Below are 23,301 nucleotides of genomic sequence, written 5' to 3'. Positions count from 1 at the left end.
CAAGAAACCCTAATGGTTTCTTCCCAACCTAGCTAAGCTCTCTTCTTCCTTTATTCTCTTCATTCTTGACTTACCTCATGGTGGCAAAGTTAGCTCTGCCCAATCCCACAAAATTAGAGATTTTGGGTGCTCCAAGCCTCTTTCAGCGGCTGCCTCAGGGGGGAACTTCCCTTTTCCACCCATCTTTTCCCTCTTCTTTCTTCCTCTTTTCATGGCCAATATCTGATGGAGGAAAGAAAGTGAATATGCATGCTGGTTCAGAGGATGGCACCCTCCCTTGTACACCAATATCCTTGGTCTTTTTACTGCCTTTACTTGGAACTTGCTCCTTCCATGTGTGACCTCCCAGCAGCCCCTTTTTTTATGCGGCTCCTTTGGCTTTTCGTGGCTTGCTGCTTCAACCAAGTGCTGAAGACCTTGGACTCTTTTTATTCAAATGGTATGGGCCTTTTAATATAGAAAACCAAGTCATCTATTAAGTGGGCTAAATTCACCAAATATTTGGGCTTTATGGCCTAAAGTAATGGGTTATTTTGGTTGGGCTACCCTAGTTCACTTAATGAGCTATTTCCTCTCTTGTGCTTACCCACATTTGGGCCTAAGAAAATGGGCTTGAGTCCCGAGGCCCTCAAGCGACCCGAGACTTCCATTTTCCGACCCATGGGTGGGCCCCATGATAACTCGTTACCATCCATACCACAATCCTGCTCAAGCAAGCCCTGGGCATTCGAGTGGCTTGGGCCTACTTAAGCTTGTTGTGGGATAATACTTTCTTGCTTGGCATGGCATGTCGCTGGGCGTGCTTTTAAATATGACGCTTGATAGGATAATTGGCATGGATTTGCAGAGCTAAATGCATCTTATAATTTTAATCCCAATTTCTAGCACGGTAGATCTTATTTGGCATGATATGGCTTGCGTATGGCAGACTTCTGTATACCTTAAATCGGGTCTTTTTCCAATAATATATCGCTTTGGGCTAGGAATTTATTCGGGCCCAACCATGGATTTTTTGGGCCTCAACATTAGGCAATGAGATGAAGTTTTCTCAAATGTGGAGAAAAATTGATGAAGAATTTTCTGAAAGATCCGGTTCGGCTCGGACGGAAATGGCCTTATCCTCCAGGTGGAAAATTTTGAATAAAGAATTGGGGAAATGGAGGGATGCCTTGACAAAAGCGAGGGAGAACCTTCGAGGCGGTCAAAATCTTACGGATGAGGTAAAATATTTATAATTCTCGTTTTATTCAATTTAATGTAACTTTTTTTTTCTTGCATATTAATTTATTTATATTTTGTTGCATAATCATTTTTTTATTTTGCAATTTTAAATTGTGAATATTTTCTTCCATATTTATTTTTTTCTTGCATTTCTAATGTATTTATATTTTGTTGCATAATCAATTTTTTTCTTGCATTTCCAAATTATTTATATTTTCTCCCATATTCATTTTTTGGTTGCATTTCCAATTATTTATTTTTAATAGATCATACAAGCACAAATGTGGTTCCGTGCCACGGGGCAAGGCAAAAAAAGTTTCCAGAATCATCAATGTTGGGAAATTGTGAAGAATTGTTCGAGATTCAAAATAATTTGCACTGCTCCGCCGGTTGTGTTGAATGAGACGCTGCTCCACGATTCGCCGACAACTGATTCGCCAATGGACTCCCTAATGGATCAAGACTCACCACTCCCATGTGCGCCAAGACCTATTGGGAGAAAGGCGGCAAAGGCGAAGAAAGGGAGCACTTCGAAGAATGAATGTGCACAATTTTTGGAGCAAATCGCTAAGGATGGTGCACTGAGACTTGAGAGAGACTTGAAAAGAGAAGAAGCAGACAAGGCACGAGCTGAAGCATTTGCAATTGAAAGGCAGCAGGCACAAGAACAAGACATGGAGGATAGAGAGATGAAAATCATGGCCATGGATACCACCCATATGTCTCCTGAAACAAAGTCTTATTTATGAGAATCCTTATTCTTAAAAATGTTAATATTTTATCAATTTGGTAAGTATTAAATTATAATTATAATTGTTGTACTTTAAAATATATATATATATATATATATATATATATATATATATATATAGTATTATAGTCATTTTATGAAAAACTATGTTTTATTTTAATGCTTCACCTAGTGCAAATTCATTATTTTTTAAAGATTTTGATGATTTTCTCAAAATTGGCTTTAATATTAATATTAGTTAATAGCATCTCATGCATAGCCATTAAAAATTCATGCATGAGAATTCTCTTTAAACTCCACGTAGTCAAAATGTGTCAAACAATTATGCATTAGATGATTCACTTGCTTATTCACTTGCAAACTAGTTATGTGTCAATAATTTAGATAGTTGAATCATCACTACGTGTCTTCACTCTATATCTTCCTATCTTTCTATTGATTTGGAGTGAAGGAAAAGTTACTTAAGGAGGTGATCCTAAAAGCATTGAAGTTATCTGTTGGCATGCCGCCATAATGTTTACTATAAATAGGGGTCATTGCCTTTGGTTTTAAAAACATAGGACGATTTCCAAAGAGAAGAGAAAAAAAAAAAAATTAAAGTGAGAAAGAGAGATAGAAAAGAAGAGAAAGCAAGTGGTGATCAAATTCTCAGGAGAAGTTAGAGGTCGTAGCTTGTGTGTTTTCTTAACTTGGAAACGAGGTAGGGGTTTCTTGGGGGCCTTTTGCAGAGATTGATTTAATTAAATTTTGTGAACAATATATTATGCGTGATATGATTTGATTAATATTCTTGTTACAATTGAATGTTATTCTTGGAATGTTTATGTGTTCTTGATTGGTTGAACAATGTTGGTACATTGGTGATATTTTGAATAGCTACATTGTTGTGTGGTATATATGGATATGTGAAATGCATAATTATATCATGTCATGGAAATTAGTTGGAGATGTTGGTTGGAGATAATAATGATGGATAATAGGGTAATGGATATAGTCTTTTGTGTAGTTGAGTCAAACTCTTGGCAGGTACCAGGTCTCAGGGATCCTACAGTGCACATGGTTTTTATTGGGTGATTCGGGACTGGCGAAAGGGAGTTAGGCAAGATGACTAACAAAAGGGGAATTATGGGACGGTTGAAATGGGTGTTAGTTCATATAAATGGGCATCCGGGACCAAGTGGTATAAGCATGGTATGGGACGTGTAGGTCTGCTTGTCCAGTTATATGAATTAACGGGATTAGATGAAGAGCATTCATGCATTATTATTAATAATGTGATATTTGGATGTGTAGTTGTTCGTCATTTAATTTAATTATATCAATTTCATGTAAAAAGGTTTATGTCCTTACTGAACTGTGGTTTCGCTCACCCCTAATAGATTTTGTAGGTACCGAACCTGAAATCTAAAGCTTGTGATGATTTTGGCATATTTATAAGAGTGTACTGTGTACATAGCTTGTGGATAAATAATGAGTTACTCTTTTAGTAAACTCTTTAGTAGTTCTGGCTTGTAAAATAATATAACTATTTCAAGCTTTCAGATGTTGTTGTTTCGAATATTCTATGTGAAATATTTACTTTATTTATTTAAATGTTTCTTCACATTTTAGTTATAGTTTTTATTTTTTATAATTAAGGTGTGAATCACGTCTTAATCCAAGGTTACGTAAACCCGTGGTTTGGGGCGTGACATTATTGGAAGATGAAACGAAGGGATGTGATGAGAAGAAAACTTTTCCATGACGACGGACCTAGCAATACGGATTGGTTAAATTATCAAAACCATTAGGTTGGATTGAAAGATTTGTTATATGTATGAAGAATTGTTGTATTGTTTCCCTTTTATTCAATAAAGAAAGCATGAAATAATATGACTATTTATTATAAATATTTGCAAATGAAAACAAAGTTTAATTAAAAACAAACCTTATTTTATTGCAAACAACACACAAAACAAAGCATAATTCCAAACACACCACACACAAAATAAAACATAATTAAAAACAAAACATAATTTCAAACACACCACACACAAAATAAAGCAAACTTGAAAAGAAAGCATTAATCTTGACTTCATCCATTGTGATTGCCTTTCATCTCCCACAAGTGCTCAATCAAGTCAACTTGACGCCTCTCGTGAACATACGCAGATTGCATTTCTTGGTAACGATCAATCATGGGGTTGTTGAATCGACCATCCCGAAGTAACGATTCGTGCTCCAATGGATGTCTATTTGGTCCCACCGGCCTTTCATAAATTCTTGTCAAGACCGTGTTCATGGGATCCATTTCGAACACATCTGCAGCATCATAATCATACTCATCCTCCACAATCATGTTGTGGAGAATGATGCAAGTCATCATAATGCTCCGCAGCACCTCCTCATCAAACATCCGAGCAGCACCCCTAATAATACCCCAATGAGCTTGCAAGATACCGAAACACCTTTCCACATCTTTCCAGTAACCTTCTTGAAAGGTAGCAAAGCTTTTTTCCTTCTCGGTTTGGAGATTCGGAATTGTTTTCACGAATGTCGTCCACCTAGGATAAATTCCATCGGCAAGGTAGTACGCACCAGAGTATATGGTATTGTTGATTTGGTACGTGATCTGGGGGGAATGACCTCGCAATACATCGTTGAATACCAGGGATTGACCAAGCACATTGAGGTCATTCTGAGATTCGGCAACTCCGAAGAATGCATGCCAAACCCAAGTGTCGAATGAAGCTGTTCGGTTCATTTTTACACATGATTTTTCATGTTATTCACCTATTATTTTGAGTTAGTTCTTGACATTTTATAGCTTTTTACTTCCTTTTTGTGTTTTCTTAGATTTTACCTTGGTTAGAATGAAAATGAGCTAAAAGTGCATTATTGGTTATAAATTCTGATTTTGTTCATTTTCGTAGGTCAACTTCTTGGCCTTGGATCAACATGCTCTGGTACTCGGATGAGGTGAAGATCTTCATGAAACTTGTTCCAATGGATGTTAACTACAACATATCCAAATTTGAGCTTCATTGGACAAGTATTTCCTATCCAACCAATCCAGCATGTTACCACAGCTCTGGAAATCCGAAGTGCTCCAGCTTTTACCTCCATAATGTTATCTTGATTCTTCTTGTTACCATAACACTTGGTAACAAAAAATTACTTTGGTTGAGAGATATTATCTGAAACAAAGAGCATCTTGGTGAAGACAATAACAAAAGAACCCATCATGACAAGGGGACAAAGGCAAAGGCTTTAACAAAAGCAAGACTTTTATATTAAAAGTGTGAGCTGGAAATGATGGGCAAGAGAGTGCAATCTGAAATGAAAGGGCTATTGAACGTGGGGGAATGAATTCAATTAGATTATTCCACAATTTGCAGAGATTTTGGAGCTGGAGATGAAGCTTGGAGCTAGGGAGCTCAAGGAGGAAGACAAGGGCAACAAAGCAAGAAGTGGAAGAGATTTCCACCATTGAAGACCTTGAGCTCCCATGTTCACAAATCTGTAACTTCTTTCTAGTTTTGTTTTGAGTTTGTATTTGAAATAAGTATGAGGAACTAAACTCCATAGCTAGGGCTTAGGTTGAGGCCCTAAACATGATTACCTTATTGTTTTGATGCTTGAGTGTATGAATTTCTAGATATTGTTGATGAATTCCAATTCACCAAATTAATCTATCCTTGATGTATGTTCTTCTTTGATTGATCACCTTTGAAAGCATGCTTCTTGAGATTGTTGGGATTATGTGTATCTTCATGTTATCCTAAGCAATAAATGGATGAAGTAAGAATCATCCATGTGAATTGGTTTCTTGAATACCTAATGTAAACACCATGCTATTAGGGTTCTTGTGATGTTCATATTCTCTTTGAACTTAATGGGTTTTTCTTGTAATTGAATCAAAGTACTAAGCACACCTAGATTCGATTATAGGGAAGGCACAAGTATTGTAGCACTCGTACTGCACTTTACGTACATTAGAGAGAATCAATGCGTCTTGAGCCACTCGTACTGGTCTTGATTGCGAACATCTTCAACAACACGTTTAGAGTTCATCACTTGAGTATCCATGAACATTGATAGAATTGTTTAGGGTGGATTCCGAAACCCTAGTGTTTGTTACATTTTAATTCCACTCTTTGATACTTCATCTTTTCCATTCTCATTTAATTTCAAAGTCCATTTACTTTCATGCAATAGAAATAGGTCACTTCAAACAAATCAAACCCCCCCCCCCCCAATGTGTGTGTGAGTTGCGTGTTTGACACATTATGTATCTTTGTTACTAAATTTTATCTGTTTATGTAATTGTTTTGGACTTTTGGTCCGAGATATGTTCTTGCATTTTCTGTGCTGAATCCAACCGTATAAAGAACGTGAATTTTGGACAAACGGTTGGAAAGTTATAGGCAAAACACTGGACAGAGGTCGAAACTGAAAAGCAGAGAATTTCGACTCTGTGCAAAACGACCGGTCGCTTTCACCTAACGACCGGTCGCTCATCACGTCCAAATTTGAGTTTCGACTCTGCCAAAAACGACCGGTCATCACTGTTCATGCGACCGGTCGTCACTGTTCATTTTTCACTGTTCACGATACTATTCACAGCACTGTTCACAGGTGATAAATAGGTGATAAAAGGGCGATAGAAAGTGCTGTTTGTGTTTTTCTTTAGTTTTCTTGTGTTGTTTCATTTCTTTTACACTTCCTTACTCATTTTTAGTTTCCATTTTGCATTTGTGCATTTGTGGTGTGTCAATTAAGTGTTCTTTACGTACTCAAATTAAAACTTATAGGAAGCCGACAAGTTCTTCGTGGGATCGACCCCGTACTTACATAATCTATACTTCAATAGATTCGTGCACTTGCGGGTATTTTTAATTGGTTGTTTGCACATTAATTTGTGTCCTCTTAGGAATGCAACAGAAGCTACGGCCTCCAGAATTATACTTTTTTGGCCCTTTCGATTCCCATAGTCTCCTTGCCAGGCTGTTGGGCAATTCTTCCACTGCCAGTGCATGCAATCGATGCTTCCAATCATTCATGGGAAACCTCAAGTCTCAGCTTTTTGAAGAAGCCTTTGGAGGTCCCTAGGTGTAGGTTTGCGAAGATACTCCATCGTGTAGAGATTTTCTACTGCATCACAAAATCTCACCAAGCACTCTAGGATAGTTGATTTTCCCATCCTTGCAATCTCATCCACCCGCTCTGCAGATGCCCCATAAGCAAGCATCCGCAAAGCAGCTGTAAGTTTTTGCTCCGGGAGAAGACCCAAAACTCCAAGAGCATCATACTTTGGAATGAAGTATGTGTCGTAATTACAAATATCATGCATGATATTTTGGAACAAATGTGGCTGCATTCTATATCTCTCTTGAAACTTAGAAACATGATATAACGAATTTGGGATAAAATAATCTTCCACCTCGAGACTGCCTACGTTTGTCCACATTCGGGGCACGACGACGGTGGTGTTGCCTTGATTCATTAAGCATACACGCCGCTACAACCATTTCTTCCTCCTCTTCATCGACCTCACGATCTTCTTCAGCACGTCTGCGCCTGATTTCTTCCTCTTCTCGCTCTTGCCTCTCTAACACCCTCCTCAGGTTAGACATTGAGAGTATAAAGTGTTTTGTAAAATCTGAGAAATGAAAGAATAGAGAAGATATGGTGTGAGAGGTATGAGTTGAGGGTGTAGTTTTATAGAGGGATTTAGAAGATAGAGATGACACGTGGTGCAATTTTAGAGGGTGAAAATCTTATCTGAAATATGATATTATAATTTTTTTTTTTAAAGCTGAAAATCTTATCTGACAGGGGACACATGGCGCAATTTTAGAGGGTGAAAATCTTATCTGAAATCTGAGATTATATTTGTAAAAAAAATATCTCAAAATCTTATCTGACATGGGACACGTGGCACAATTTTAGAGGGTGAAAATTTTATCTGAAATATGAGATTATAATTTTTTTTAATAAATATCCGAAAATTTTATTTGAAATAAGACACGTGGCAACCGAGAATCTCATCCGAAAATCTTATCTGAAAAATTATGGACACGTGGCAACCAAAATTAATGGTTTAAAGTATAAAAAAATAGGAAATCAAGTACAATGAATAGTATTTGCCCTTGCCCTAGCCTTTTAGGGTGGAATCAAAAAAGGCAAGGCTGCCACTATTCACATGAATAGTGGCAGCCCTTGCCTTAGCCTTTTGGGGTGGACTTGCTCTAAATGAAGCATATGGACATTCTGATTTTTTTTTTATAAAAAAACAAAAACAAAAACAAAGAAACAAAAAAAAACTCTATTTTAAGTTTTATTTCTCTAAATTCAAATGAAGCATATGGGCCTTAGACAAGTACCTACCCAAATGAAGAAGAAAATAGACGAGACACATGATGACATTGACGTTGCCACTAGCATAGCAGCAATAATTTAGTACGTAAGTTGCATGTCCTGACCACGGAATACGGTCTTGTGGTTTGCTTTTATTGGTGAGATAGGCCAAGTGAATTGGCAAGGAAACTGAACAAGTCTATTTGGTTAATGGCTTTGTTGGCATCAAAATGAGCAAGTTTTGAAAGTATTGGGCTGCCAAGGTTGAATCTTGAATGCCCTACTTTTTACAAAATGGATGGTGTGGTACTGGCAGTACCTCCTGATAAAAAAATGGACCCTTCTCGAGTCTTGCCCATTCGAGACAAGAAAATAATTGCATATTTCATGTTTCATACACGTTTCTCTCTATCTCTTTCATCACAGGATTATCATGTGATGAAAGAGATAGAGAAATGAGTATTAAACATGTCACATAGAAATTTTACTCCTTGACGAGAGCAAGTTATGAAGGAGAACTAGGCCGGCTTGAAAGCCTTTTGTTTCACACATTTTCTAGATCTACCTCAATGTCAGTCCTGTCCTGAGAGACTAAGATCCCATCCTGCTCACGATTTGTCAGTTTTCCAATGTGGATGTTGCTCTCAGTGTCTGCTGAATCATGCCATGTGTTGAACTTGAAACTTGAGGTTTTATCTTCATAGGAATTTTTTACTCTTAAGATAATAAAAGATCCAATCTTCTATGTGCTTGCTTGCTACTATAGAATTAAAAAAATTTGGAATTTAAAGTTTTAGGAATCAGAATCAAAATCTGCAAAGTGCCCATTTTCTTTTCTCGAAAAGAAAAACGAAATCTCTTGCCGACCATACAGGTTCCAATTCAGAATGGCACAGTCGATAACACTGGTCATTATGATCTTTGGTGACCAACATTTATGGCAAACTGGAATTTTATGGGGGGCATAAAAATTAATTGCAGGCACTTGGGTTGTTTGTGATGGTTGAATTGAATTGGAGGGAGGAAGGCAACGTGATCAAATCAAGGCCTGGATGGTCTGCTTCTGCAAAGTTTGTCAAAATCGTACATATCCTGTTGAAAAATCATCCACTTTTGGTCTGCATAAAGATGACCCCATAAATGGAGTAAAGTCAGCATTTATTTGCTCACAATTTTAGCTCAATCCAATTCATTCCATAACCACTGCACCACCCCATGTGAGCAAAACCCCATTTGGGACCTCAAATCAAATGCCAAAAAGATTAAGTTCTGCTTTCACTTAATATTTAATTATATCAACACTTTGGCCTTGTTCCTTTCACACAATGATCACCAAGAGATCTTCAGAGAAAAAAAAAAAAAACATCAAGGTTAAAGTGAAACACTGATATACAAGAAAATGAAAAACCCTAGGCTAGCTGCTTGTAATTACAGTTGGTCTTTTATTTTTGGTTCTTTAATTTAGTCCTTCATTTTCCCTTATTTTTTAAGTCCTCCTTTAGTCTCTGTGGCCAAGTTGGGGCCCATTGATGATCAGCAACGCGAGCCCTTCCTGCACTTGAGTGAACCTGCCCCAGCTGTTAGAGAACTCACTAGTGAGGATGGTCTTGCACCCAAACTCGATGCCCTGGCATAACTAGAAGAAGCTCCAGCCCCAGATGCTGTGAAGAAAGCTCCATTTAACAGCATATCTCCTGAAGACCTCCAGTTCCATTTGCTCCAATCTTTCTGTGGTGCATCTTCATGTTTGGTGACCTGAAAACCAATCCCATTTTGATTTTTTAAGTTAACAAAACAGTAATTTCAGAATTTTACTGAGCAATAATTAATATACTACAGTAATTAATTGAAACTCACCTCTTTGTTGAATCTATCATTTGGTGCCAGAAACCTATTGCCCTGGCTGTTGATGGTTGGAGAGGCACTGCCACCAATAGCATACATTTCCCAATGAGTATAGTCATTATTCACCACATGAAAATTCCCATGTCTACATCTGCAACAAGAAGTAATTAATCATTAGCTTGTTAATTACCTTGCCATTTTCAATATCGAGCTTGGGTGCAAGGAAGTGGGTTCACTTCCCTGGTCAACTGGTCTAACCCACGTCAGCAGAAAAGTGATTAATTAATTAATAGCTTGTTAATTAGTTACCTTGGCATCCTCTGAACAAGCCCTTCTCCAAAGTGGTTGAAGGCAATGGTGACTTGCATGTTCTTGTCCTGTGTGTAGGAATCACTGTGGCCCAAGAGCATGACCTTGTTATGGTGAGTCATGTAGTTGTTGGAGATGGTGATGGATGTGGATCCATGGATGGCATCGATGAGCCCATCCCGGCAATTCGACAGAGAGCAATGATCCACCCAAACATGGCTTCCACCAAAAATTGAAACCCCATCTCCATCAGACAAAGTCCTCCAGCCGTAATGGCTTGGTGAATCTCTCACATAGGCATTTCCTCCTTGCTTGCAGTCATGAATGTTCAGTCCATGAATTATAATGTTGGTCACATACTGTATGGTTATGCAGGGCCCACCGGCAATGTGGACGCTGGCTCCTCTGCCGTCGATGGTCTTGAACGAGTTCATCATCAGCTCTTCCTTCAGCTTGATCACCATGTCACCTTTGAAAACGATCCACAGTGGCTCATCTTGGATCACACCATATCTGAGGGTGCCTGGTTTAGGGCTCACTGGGTGATCCCCTGCGTCTGTGACCACATAAATTTTGCCATCTCTGCCTCCAATGGCATGCTTTCCAAACCCAATTGCGCAATCGGCTAGCCGTTGCCGATTCTTCTCCCAATTGGGGTCACATCTCCAGCAGTCATCCATGGGGTTTCCAGTTCCACATGAGAGATAACCCAAATTTCTCCTTGATGCATTGATGCTCCTGCAACAACAACAACAAAAAAAACACAAAAACACATGTGACACATTGTAACTTTATACCCAAGTAAATATGTAAATGTAACTTCATAAGGGTTTGAAATATCATACTTTTGTACTTCTTGTATTACAAGTTGAGGATCTTGAACTGGGGAAGAGGAAATGAAGGCTGGGATTAGAAGAAGAGAGAGAAGCAGAAGAGAGAGTGGCATTGCCATGATTTCTAATTTCTCTGCTAGCAAACAAAAGCAGAGAGAGAGAACAGAGCAAGGTAGGCAGAGAGAGAAGAGAATGCTCGTGAGGAAGAAGTTGAGTGAGAAGGTGAGCTTATATAGGGGCTTAAGGGTTTAACAGAGCCTGAATATTAAACAAAATAAATATTTGTGGTCCACCGGGTTTCTGATTTAAGGGGGTCCCAACACAGTCGTTTGGCCGTTAAGCAACCTCTCTCTCCGTCTCTCCCTCAAGAATTTTTGCAGACCAATTTGCATTAAAACTAAACAGAATGTTTAATCAGAGAGTTTAATTATAAACATAGAATTCTTGACGAATAACATGAGCTAAAAGTCTAGGATGAAAAGAAAACAAAATGCATTATTTAACTAACTGTACACTGCACACCGACACTTTTCTCAATGAAATCTTGTGTCGGCATGATGTGGTGGTGAAATGCATGGATAACCTTTCCCTTCTCTCTTTTCAAATTCACACACTTCTTCTTCTTCTTCTTCTTGTGTTCAAGTTTTGTTTCTAACTACTGCCTGCCAGTTCAATTTGTTTCTAACTTTCTCCTAAGTCACGTCATGTTACAATTGCTAGCATCAGTGTATGTATGTGTACGAAAGGTGTTAATTAGGGTTAAACGGTCGTTTACCAGACTAATCTTAACACTCCTCACATCACATGTGTGTATGATGATGCAGCACGAATTTGGTACATGGCTTGTGTGAAGAAGTTTAAATCTGAATTATTCTTCTCTTTCTAAGTGGGAAAATTTTTTTATATGGAAGGGATTCATAAAGGCCTATTGACTTTTGTGCCTTGTTGCATGTGGCAAATTGGCAATGAGACCTCAGCTTTCGTTTATATATTTATTCTTTTTTGCTGTAAATTTCTTCTCCCTAATTATAGTATATGGATTTTTTATTATTTATAAATATTATTCTATAGATACAACAACTTTTCTGTTTTAAACCCACAGAAATTAAGATAAGCAGAATTCGTAATGTGAACGAAGGTGATTTGCTTTAGGAAAGAAAGAGACGGAGAGAGTGAGACTGAGTCGTCGGGTGTTTTAGGGCACATGGGGGTCCGTACTATCCGTCCATATGCTGACATGGCAATTTTTGTTGGGGGGGTCACGTTCTCCCCATGTGACCTCTGTTCCCTTGTTTTCCCTGGCGAATGGGTCCCACGAGGCTTGGGTTCAAATCTGAACCCTCTTTAGAATCGGAGGCCGTTAATGCGGGTAGTTGATTACTCAACTACACTACACCTGAACACAATGTGGATATGGGTTTTTTTATTTTCTAATTTTTAATTAAATCGGGCTTGAAAATTGAAATAAAAAAGACAATTTTCATTGGGGCCGTTGTTAATCAAATTTTGCGCTATGAGTATAGATAGGCGACTAGTGTTGTTCGAGTAACATCAAAGTAATTTTCGTGCTAAATTCACCCGAATATATAATACTATTTGTACCGTATCTATTGATTACATTACTACTATTATTGGATATCGTGAACTTTGTTTTATCTTTTCTCCTCATATTATCTTGAAGGAAGGAAAAAAACAGAAATTTACATGTCAAAAACTCTAATATAATCATCAAAATGACATACAATTATACTCTTGATTTTATTTTAAAGAAAGATGGTAGGGATCGAAATGATATTTGCAACTTGTCTCATATCATATATATGAGGTGGTGGGAACCACCCATGAAAAGTTCGATAGAATTAATTATTCTAGATCTCATGAAGGAGATGAACAATAAAATAAAAATGATTGGTCATTATGTGTCACTGTTGGAGGATATGTTATCATTTATTTTCTTTCAAGAAGCAGTTATATTTTCTGACTTCTGAACTCCGATGATATTCTGAGAACTTGGGGCCGTTAATGGTGGTGGTAGCCAACCAGACCCGAGACAACGTGGAAGGCTTGAAACAAAAGACAGCATGCTAGTTTTGTCATTGTTTGTGGGTTAATAACTTCGCATCAAAACAACAAACTTTTGTAATTTGTATTGTATTATTGTTGTGAGTGGATGAGGGTGACGGCCACATGTTCATCCACTTAACACGTGTCAGCAAGACCGTATTGCCATTAGGCACACATAATAATCACCATAAACATGATGATTAAAGTATCTTGAAAATTTGGCCCAGAACACACAAACAGGATGATCTCTTTGCGCGCTAAATTTGCGGCCGTGTTTAGAAATTTCACCCTTAATTGCCTCACAAGGAAAAGCTTAATTAGTTAATTAATTAGCTTGTGTATATATAGAGTCTATAGACTCTTTGACGCTAATACAATTATAATCTTTCAAAATTTTATATTGATTTAGTTTTGTATAACCCCTCATGTTCTTGCATCACCTAATAAGAATTATCTACATATATATATTATGCGCAAAAGATGTAACGCAGCTAAAATACATTGGCTAGCTTGTTACACATTTTGTTGTAGAAAATCTGCAAACTTAGGCAGTGGAGGTTTCAGAATTCGAAAGTTAAATAGGCAAAATTTACATATTAAATTAGACCATTTGAGTGAATATCATATTGGAACTGTGAAGAAAAGAATATTAGCCTTGAAAACTGAGTGATAAAGCCTATGGTTACATGTCGGCTTCACATACTCTCTCTCTCTCTCTCTCATATATGCCTCTAGGGTCTTGGATTTAGGGAACTGCATACATATTTTATTTTTCTAAAAGTTTTCGGCATGGCTAGATCCGCCACTGAACCTAGGTACGTAAGTGGTATCTTTGGCTGATAAGAACATTGCACAAAAGAGAGAATGAAAGCAAAATTGGATACATTCATTCATGTGTCCTGATTGGATGGAGAAACAAGTTAGTCTGTATATATGCAGATTAATTATGTGATAATCTAATTACTATTTTCATCACCGACAGCCTACAAAACAAGATCGGTCCTCTCCTCACAAACAAGCAACAAGCCATACGTGTACTCGAGAGTATCACATTCACATGCAGCATATGCCCCATAAATAAATAAATAAATAAATAAATAAATAAATAAATGCGAAAAATGGGATGAGCTGCACGTGATGTGAGTGAATGGCTCTCAAAGCTGCAGGGTGCAGGGAAAAGAAGATGCATGTGCAACAGAGGATTAAAAGACCCAAATAATTTTGTTATCTTGTGTTATGTTGTATTGTACGTCAGTGGTGGTGCAGCGTGCAAGGGGGAGGGAAGGAAGGGGTCATCTCAGATATTATTCGATTGTACCTTTCATAATTAAACAGCATTAATCAAATCAATGAGTATATCATGTAATTAATGTGTTTCCACTTTGCACCCTCCTCAAATATTAATGCTGTTATTTTTCTCTTTATTTGTTTTTTAGAATTAAGAGCGCAATGCTAGGGATACCGCCATCACCGTTGATGCATTTTTTGTTTTTTTTCACTAGCCACCCGTGAAAATAATTGCCCAAGGGAAGAGAATAGGGGATACGTAAGTACGTAGTTGGTGGGGTTTTAAGTTTTTACTACCGTACGTTGATCAATATTTTTTATTTGTCCCTTCTAAGTTCTATTCTATATAAATGAATTCAAACCCTAAATCATAAACCCTAAACTATACATATATATATAGCTAGGCAGACGCCCTCAAGACCAGGGCTTCTCCGAGTTCGAGGGTCAAACTCCATGATTGCTTCTGTTGGTCCATTTTGCAATTAACGCAACGATCGCAGGTCTCTGTCTTGCATTGCACATGCCCATATTCTTTCACACACACATCTTATCTCTACCACCAACACTTTGACATGCACCACCAACAAGAACAAGGTTTCATTTCATGAACTTGGTGCCAACCCAACCCAAGTTGCTCAACAAAAAAATAGAAAAAAGAAAGAAGAAAATGCTAAATATATCCTTCCTGCCAGGTTGATTAAAATTATGGGATCTTTGGCATAAGGATTAAAGGAGGGCCTTGGTTTCTTGTGGCACAAGTACACCTTGTTGTCGTGCATAAGTCGTATACGACTAGTACGATCACATAACCTACCACAGATGACGTTTAAAATAGAAATTCCTATTCATAACCTATCAAATAGATAAATTGAAATTAATAACCAGTTAATGATTGGATCATGTGCTAAGTTACGGAACTAATTATGCGAGCATCTTCCTCCCTCATTTTTTTAATCATATTTTCTCCCACCGGACTAACTACAAAGTCATAGTTGCATTATTACTACCATAATTAAGCATTTCATCCTTTTTTTATATTAAAAAAAATGATAATATATCATTTCATTCATTCTACTCTCTAGATACAGATATTTACGATACGAAAAATAAAATAAGTAATTGGAATTTCTGACAGGACATTATTTTATTTTTCATTGTTGTGCTTGTGATGCTATATATGATCATTTGTGTTCATCGGTTGAACTTCCCTAAATTTCAATCCCATATGACATTTGAATTAATATCTACTCAGATCTCAGCTGGATTGAATGATTGAGTTTCCTAAGAAGGGAAAAAAGAAATTGAAACACGAAACTTTTTCTGGTAGAGAGGTACGAAAATTTATATAATGGAGAGCTAATCATTTTAACGAAAATATGGGAATTTTCATCCAAAATACTTAAATATGAGTGCAACACACGTTTGATATGGAGGATTACACTACCTAAATGACTATTTCATGTGGAATCAAGGAATAATATGGATTTTATCTTCTAACTTTGAGGATTAGGTAGGACTATTCATGAGAGGTTGATTTCTAAAATTTATCCCCACTAGTCCCCTCAAAAATAGTGAAATTAGCAGGAATAAGTTTTAGACATCAACCTCATATGAATAGTCCACCTTAATCCTTCAAGTCAGAAGACAACATCCATATAACTTCATTAATTACCCATGCCTTGGGAAACTCACCCCCCACCAATTTGAGAAAACATTTAGAGCACTTTAAGGCAAGGGCTGTCACTATTCATGTGAATAGTGGCAGCCCATGCAATTTTAGTTCCACCCTTATGGGCAAAGGCAAGGGAAAGAGAAATTACTATTCACTTTAATTTATTTTCTAATTTTTATACTTAAATGATTAATTTTGATAAGATTTTCGGTTGCCACATGTCACTATTTATTTTAAAATTCCCATCTCAAATTTCAAATAAAATTTTAGGATAAAATTTTCGGTTGACACACGTTCATATTTATTATAAAATTCACACCTCACTCATCATACAATTGAAATACTCTCGGTCCTCATAGTCCGACATAATCGAGTACAATGACAACTCAATCATGGGGGAGGCGGTTCCACTGGATCACGATGTGGGGGAGTATTTTCTATTGGACGTAATAGTGCAATTATTTCCGAAACGGAACGCACCACGGGAACCGACTACGGGCATTGTTCACTTGAGAAGCCATGTGTAATGGTTTTCCTCTTTTTTGTTTTGCCTTGAATAATCTATTAAAAAAACGAAATTGGAAATGCAAGAAAATATAAATAATAAAAAAAGATATTAAATTGAATAAAACGACAATTAATTTTTTTTTACCTCGTCGCCAAGATTTTGAACGTTTGTCCACGATCCTCTAGCTTCGATGGAACAGGGCATTTGTATTTACACAAATGGAATTTAGTAATAGAAAATTTTGTGTGGAAAGTGAAAAATATTGGAAGGAGATGAATTTGTATGAAGATTTGGTGTGGAAAGTGAATAATATTCGTAGGAATTAATAGAAAAAATTTCAAGAATTTTTTTATATTTGTTACAAAAAATTTCCATTTTTTAAGTCAAAAAATGGACAGCTGTTGGATTAGAGTAGATTTTCGGATCGGAGCCTCCAAGAGAAGCCACGTGGCTTGCAGCCATTGGTTTTTGGTAGCTGACGTCAATGTTGATGCTAGCCTAATGTCAACTGCCCGAAGGCAATACGACGTGCCCGTGGGCTTGCCTTAGCTCGTGGGTCCCACGCCGTGCCCAAGCTAGGTCTTCCGTGTTGGAGTTACCTTCCGGGCCTAGGGCCCCCTCTTGCTTGGGCTAAACCCTTGCGCTGGACTTGCTCTTAATGCAAGTTTTTTTGGACTAACTTAACCATGTTATTATTTTCAAATATCACTTTTGATCCTTCAAAAACTCTTATTTTTTAAAACTCAATATAATTGGTCCATCACTATTTTAAAATAGTATAAAAAAACTAGTTGGCATTAATTGAAAGTTTAAAATAAGCATAAAACAAAGCATTATTAAATTATAGGGAACTACTATGAGTCCTTTGTTTCTCCTTAGATTAAGAGCTCCTAGAGATCTCCCTATTTTAGAAGGTGAATAAGGAGTATAGTTGGAGTCATATTTTTACAATTCCTCCCTAAAATTTGTCTAATAAAGGGATTTAAGAAGCTTATTGTGGATGCTCTAACCAAACATAGGAATGAGAGAAAATGACATTTCCTAATCCTCATTTCCCAACGTTCCCAAACATGAGAATGAACATCCTCCATTCTCATCTCGTGAGATTAGACATGGGAAGTTTATTCCCAATAAGTTCAATCCGCAAACCACACAACCCCTATATGTACATGGTGCCTAAAGCCTGTGAACCAGATATTTGGACTTGGGCAGAAGACTGGGCCTCCAATTCTTTTGCTCTGTGGATTTTGGGTCTAATATTCCCAGCCATCTGATACAATAACGGTCGATGCAAAACTCATCAACTCAGAATGAGTGGCAGAAGATCAAAGTTTACAGTCAATTTTCATGGACTCCATCCTCATGTTTCATTCCACACAAAAGCTGTCTGCCCACCAGTTCAGAGCTGGGGCATATCTAAGTTGACAGTCAATTTTCATGAACTCCATCCTCATGTTTCATTCCACACGAGCTGTCTGCCCACCAGTTCAGAGCTGGGGCATACTTCTGTGACCCAAGTGGACAGTGGCCCCCACAACTAACAATTCCACTGGCCAAGCAAGCATTGCAATATTTTGACTTGGGTTGATCAAAGGATAAACTAAAGCCAACATTGATCTTAAAAGGAGAGGGTAAATGATGCATGAATTAAATTACAGTTTTCCCCATTTTTAACCCAAGCAGATGAATTATCAATTTAATTGAGATAAACAAGTTATGAGATGAATGAACCTTGACAAATGTATCAGCTATTCAACTACTTGAAGCCTAAGTGCAAAGCCAACATTTTCAGATATCAACAACCATTTAGCATTTGTCTTAGGCCCCTATGTACCCCTACAGCTTCAAACTTAACAATTCTTTGTTTCTATGTACAAAATAGATATGGAAATGTAAACATCAAATGCAATGCGTTATGATGATGATAAATTAGAGGATAAAAGAAGCTTGGTGGTGGTGTGGCAAGGAAAGCTATTGATTTGATACTGTGATGAACTCTATCTGAGATCAATATCAACCTGCTCTGGATTTCCCCTTTCAGTCTGGTTGGCAACAAGCTCAATGCCAAGCTGCCCTTTGTCCCCGGCTCCAAATGCGTATAGCTTCCCTGATTCAGTGAGTGCAAAAGTGTGAGCGTTCCAGTAAATAGAGTTGGTGAGGCTGATCTGTACAACCCGCTCATTCACTTGCTTCAGCGATGTCACAAGCTCTGGTGCCAACACATTTGCATGCCTATTTCCCTGTAAGATACACAATACACTTCAGTGCAAACGTGTGAATCTTACTGATATAGGAAGCAATAAACAGGTGGTAGTAAATGTGACCAAAAGCAGAACATTTTTAGATATACTGGGAAAGCATCAAATCTATTTTAGGATGGTCAAGTCATTTTATAGCTATCAGATGATGTGCTGCAATTTGGTTACATTTTTTGGAACAAGTGTATCAAATTTCTGGAATCATTCACCATGTTCACAAATTAATTTTACATATCAACATTCTGCTATGTGAGTTAAGAGGCAAAACCTTCGTGTAACCAAGAAAACCAGCTCAAGTAATATATGAAATAGGAAATAAAGCAGTAATAACTAAGACCTGTCCATCGGTAGCGGTACTATGTCCTAGACTAGCTGATTCTCCACAACCAAATGAGTATACATCACCATCATCGGAAACCACAAAGGTTGTGTAATCCCCAGTAGCAACATGCACTGCTTTCACATTGCTCAATGCTTCCACAACCTTAGGAACTGATTCACACTCCTCATTCCCGTGACCCAAGCACCCATAACGGCCCCAGCCCCATGTGCAGACCCGTCCATCCTGGCCCACCACAGCGGCATGCCAAGCACCAGCAGCAACAACCATAGGCTGAAGGTTCAGAAGCTGAAACTGCTCAATAAGTCGGGGTTGCTTCTCATCAGTTCTTGAACCGTGTCCAAGCTTCCCACCCAAGCCACAGCCAACAGAGTAAACGGACCTGATATATTTCCAGATCATATAAACGAGTAATAATAACATAATATTTAATGCAACTACTGTAATAACAAACACCTTTTGGGGTCCAAAAACAGGAAACTTTTTTTTTGTCTGATACAATCAGAATGCTCAAAGCTATCAAGACAAACAGATGAAGACAATCCTTACATGCCATTAGGTTGACAAGCCAGAGCAAGAAGGTAGCAGTATCCCGCTGCAATTTGTACCACGGGTACATTCTCAAGTGCGCCCAACAAAGGATGGGGCTCAACGTCATTTGGCTCAGTTTGGTGACCAAGTTTGCTATCGTTGCCCCAAGAAAATGTATATATCCTGCCCTCTCTTGACAACACGGCTGTGAAGAAATTTCCAATTGCAGCTTGCACCACAAATATATCTTTTAAAGATTCAACCAACTGTGGAGTAGTGACCAGCTTTGATCCTTGAACCCCGTACTCAGTTTCGCCAAAAGAGTCCTTTCCAAAGGCATAAACTTTCCCAGCATCACTGATCAGCATTGTCCTGCCAGCCCCCGCAGCTGCTTGAACAATTCGAATGCCTTGCAAAGATCTGCAACATAACGGAGTTCCATTAACTTTTCTTTTAAGTCAACTATTTTTCTTTCCTTTTTCTTGCATTACACAATCAGGTCTAAGGAGTGATCAAGAATTGGCAACCTGATTTGCCGAGGCCGCCATTCCTCTTCAGTGGTGCCATGTCCAAGCTGTCCTGAGCTGTTAGAGCCAAATGAATAGACAGTTCCTTTTGAAGTTACAGCAATGCTGTGACCCGGCCCTGCTATTGCCTGTGATTTCTCCCTTCTGAAACATGCCTCTCCAGCCAACAAGAACTTCAGGACCAGTTTCCATGAACCCCCACATCTTTGCTTCAATTCTTGACGTTGCTCAGCTGTCATTGGCTTAAATATACCTCTCTTTTGGCACATGTCCAGAGCAGCAAGCTCTGATATGGACAATTCAAAGTCAGGAGCAAAGTTTGCAGGCTGCCTGAAAAAAGAGCATGTTGCCTGCAACACGCACATCCAAAATCAAACCAGCAGCATTATCAATTCTAAGAGTTAAAACACCGATCCATTACCAAACTTGAGAGCAACAGGTCACTTGCCTCTAGCTTTGCAAGGTCTTGAGGATCCAAATTGCATGCAGTAAGGACATGAAGGACAATGGAGGGGTTGGCAGCTAAAGGGAATTCTCCGGGGATGGAGGTCCCAAAGCAATGGCGTTGCCGCCTTTCGAATGTTGGTACAGGAGTGGCAACAACAATAGTGGTAATTGGCTGGTCAGGAATGTTATGGTATTGTATAGTTGGGGTCCCGCTCGCTGTGGCATCCATTGGCACTGCCAAAATTCGCAGTGGCCAAGCTTTGCAAACGAGAAGTTCTAAATTGCTGAAAATTATGAAATATTGGTACAACAATTACCACATTACTCCTCTCAATTATCCAGCATTAGCATCTGAAGTTTTAAAGCTTGAACAAATTCTTGCTAATTTTATTCACGGAGAATCTATGCAGGGGTATCTACCTTGACAAATATGTTTATTGATCAACAAACTTCAAGTCTCAAACCTACAAATAAAAAAAACATACCTATAAAAAAACTCTTTATATGACAGCAACTACAAGAACAAATATTGCAACAAGTTATGTCCAATCAACATGTCATAAGAAATGGTGTCAAAGAAACAGAAGAGAAGGTATGTACTGGACTTGAGGATTCCAAATCGTTTACAACAAAAGACCAAACATCTGCAAAATTCGAAACCAGAGAAATTCACAACCCGACCATTTTGATCATAGTTCAACCAAAGCCAAAACCACAAATTTTCAGACTTTCCAAATGAATAGGGGTTAACAAAGAAACCCAAAACCTTAAAACAGTAAAACAAACTTGAGGTACACTAAAAGATGGAAACTTTGAGAAGAAGAATACTAGTCCTCCATGAATGGATATTCCCACCGTCAAAAGACAACCAAAAAAAGGAAAGAATTTTGACATCAAAGGAGAAAATTTTGTCCACGTAAACTCATTATAACTGACACGGGTCAGATTAACCCGATCAAAATGGACCAAGCAAGCAAAATCAACCTCCATTTTTTAATACCAATAACAGGGGTTGCAGTTACAAGCAAACTTTTTTGCCAAGAATTAGCCAGAAAGATCAAAAATTTTGGAACACCTGGATCACAAAATCATCAGAAAAATCCAAAACTATTGAGAAAACTTGATCAACAACCAAAATACGCAAAGAGAGGAAGAATCTAGCAAAAACAGAACACAAAGACATGCGTAACCAAACTTTTTCAATTCTGCATTATCATCGTTATAGATCGAGACCCAACAACTAGGAAATGAATATTACATATCAGAGCAACCCACGATTCCTGAAAACCCATCTGCATCCGTCAACAATTGAAGAGAATTTGACGTTTTTCTTAGACAAACACAGCAAAACTTGGATCAAATTAGAGAGCAAAGAAGTGGGCTTTTTGATCAAAAAGGGTCTCTGTTTATCCTAGAGAGTGGTATGAGATATTTCTCAACGGATTTAGAGATAAAGAGGAAGAGGAATTTTGGTCCTTTGGCTTTGAGAGAGTGGATGAATATGAATAGTTGAGAGCTTTTTTATTTTCTTTTCTATGGGGATTTGGGAGGTGAGGTCTCTCTTTGCTTGGGTGGTGATTAAGCTTTTACTTGCTATATATTTGTAGTATGCTCATTCCTACACGTCAGCTTCCGCTTGACTATGGTAACTCTCTCTCTCTCTATCATTTCTCCTCCAACAGATTTATCACATCCTATGGTTTTACGAAAACTAAGGTGAAAACTATGAGGAAGATAAGAGGATTATATAAACTCTCCGAGTGTCCCTTTATAAACTTTTTGTTTTTACTGATTGAATTCATTTTCAAGGTCTAATTGGTGAATGGTGACAATTAATTAATTAATTATTATTATTTTATTGTTCAAGACGTTTTGGAATCAAATTACTAGGGTAAGGTGTGCTTCCTTCCAACAAGGTGAAACTAATAACAACAGTAATTTTGTTTATGAGTTTTAGTTCCAGAGACAGTGTAGCATTATCACTTCACTTATAAAATGAACATGTTTAAGTCTCATACATTACAATCGTAGCATGATTATGTGGTGTTTAAAATCTTTATGATCCGAACATCGATAAATTTATTTCAAGTAGGCCTGCTTCCACTTTTTTATTATTTTTCTAAATGAAATTTTATGCACTTTTGCTGTCAAGTAGGCCACTGACAGCATCAAGGAAATTATTGTTGCAGGTAAATTTGTTACATCATATTACATATATATGCATGAGCAAAACAAAATTCATGTGTTGTTCTGTTGCTCGAGATGAAACTTGAAACTACTTGCAACTCAAACAATAATTTATCTTTATTAATTTCTACCCTCTAGTGTAGATAGATGCGCAATGGTCCCAATGCATAACAGGAGCATAC

At 37.8% G+C, this 23,301-nt stretch overlaps 2 protein-coding genes across 4 annotated transcripts; both read right to left on the bottom strand.

Annotated features, from left to right (window-relative positions):
* Nucleotides 1-9,562: 9,562 nt before the first annotated feature.
* On the bottom strand, nucleotides 9,563-11,514 carry LOC110760515 (Pectate lyase family protein). The gene is made up of 4 exons (XM_021962793.2): nucleotides 11,311-11,514; nucleotides 10,466-11,203; nucleotides 10,169-10,307; nucleotides 9,563-10,066 (listed from the first exon to the last, which is right to left on the bottom strand). Exons 1-4 carry the CDS (start codon nucleotides 11,415-11,417, stop codon nucleotides 9,845-9,847), a joined length of 1,206 nt encoding a protein of 401 aa, XP_021818485.2. The 5' UTR covers nucleotides 11,418-11,514; the 3' UTR covers nucleotides 9,563-9,844.
* A 6,999-nt stretch (nucleotides 11,515-18,513) lies between these two features.
* Nucleotides 18,514-22,523, bottom strand: LOC110760501 (Regulator of chromosome condensation (RCC1) family protein). 3 transcript variants are annotated; one of them, XM_021962782.2, is made up of 7 exons: nucleotides 22,191-22,523; nucleotides 21,353-21,396; nucleotides 20,934-21,216; nucleotides 20,486-20,835; nucleotides 19,977-20,378; nucleotides 19,425-19,809; nucleotides 18,514-19,069 (listed from the first exon to the last, which is right to left on the bottom strand). In XM_021962782.2, exons 3-7 carry the CDS (start codon nucleotides 21,159-21,161, stop codon nucleotides 18,827-18,829), a joined length of 1,608 nt encoding a protein of 535 aa, XP_021818474.1. In that variant the 5' UTR covers nucleotides 21,162-21,216; nucleotides 21,353-21,396; nucleotides 22,191-22,523; the 3' UTR covers nucleotides 18,514-18,826. The 3 variants fall into 3 exon arrangements, with proteins under 3 accessions (XP_021818474.1, XP_088106949.1, XP_021818475.1); XM_088250823.1 differs by lacking the exon at nucleotides 22,191-22,523 and adding an exon at nucleotides 21,533-21,550; XM_021962783.2 differs by lacking the exon at nucleotides 21,353-21,396.
* Nucleotides 22,524-23,301: the final 778 nt, after the last annotated feature.

The sequence above is a fragment of the Prunus avium genome, chromosome 1, assembly GCF_965620075.1.
Source record: "Prunus avium chromosome 1, drPruAviu1.hap1.1, whole genome shotgun sequence".
In the NCBI taxonomy this organism is placed as follows: Eukaryota; Viridiplantae; Streptophyta; class Magnoliopsida; order Rosales; family Rosaceae; genus Prunus; species Prunus avium.
This window is presented reverse-complemented; position numbering and strand designations above follow the sequence as displayed.

Bases quoted from the DNA above. Each gene is read 5' to 3' on its own strand.
- LOC110760515 (XM_021962793.2), bottom strand. From the start codon at position 11,417: ATGGCAATGCCACTCTCTCTTCTGCTTCTCTCTCTTCTTCTAATCCCA. The intron at 11,204-11,310 runs GTATGATATTTC...TTGTTGTTGCAG, and splicing joins GTAATACAAGAAGTACAAAA to GAGCATCAATGCATCAAGGA. The intron at 10,308-10,465 runs GTAACTAATTAA...TTCTTGTTGCAG, and splicing joins CTTGTTCAGAGGATGCCAAG to ATGTAGACATGGGAATTTTC.
- LOC110760501 (XM_021962782.2), bottom strand. From the start codon at position 21,161: ATGGATGCCACAGCGAGCGGGACCCCAACTATACAATACCATAACATT. The intron at 20,836-20,933 runs GCAAGTGACCTG...TGCGTGTTGCAG, and splicing joins AAGACCTTGCAAAGCTAGAG to GCAACATGCTCTTTTTTCAG. The intron at 19,070-19,424 runs GTCTTAGTTATT...TGTATCTTACAG, and splicing joins GTACCGCTACCGATGGACAG to GGAAATAGGCATGCAAATGT.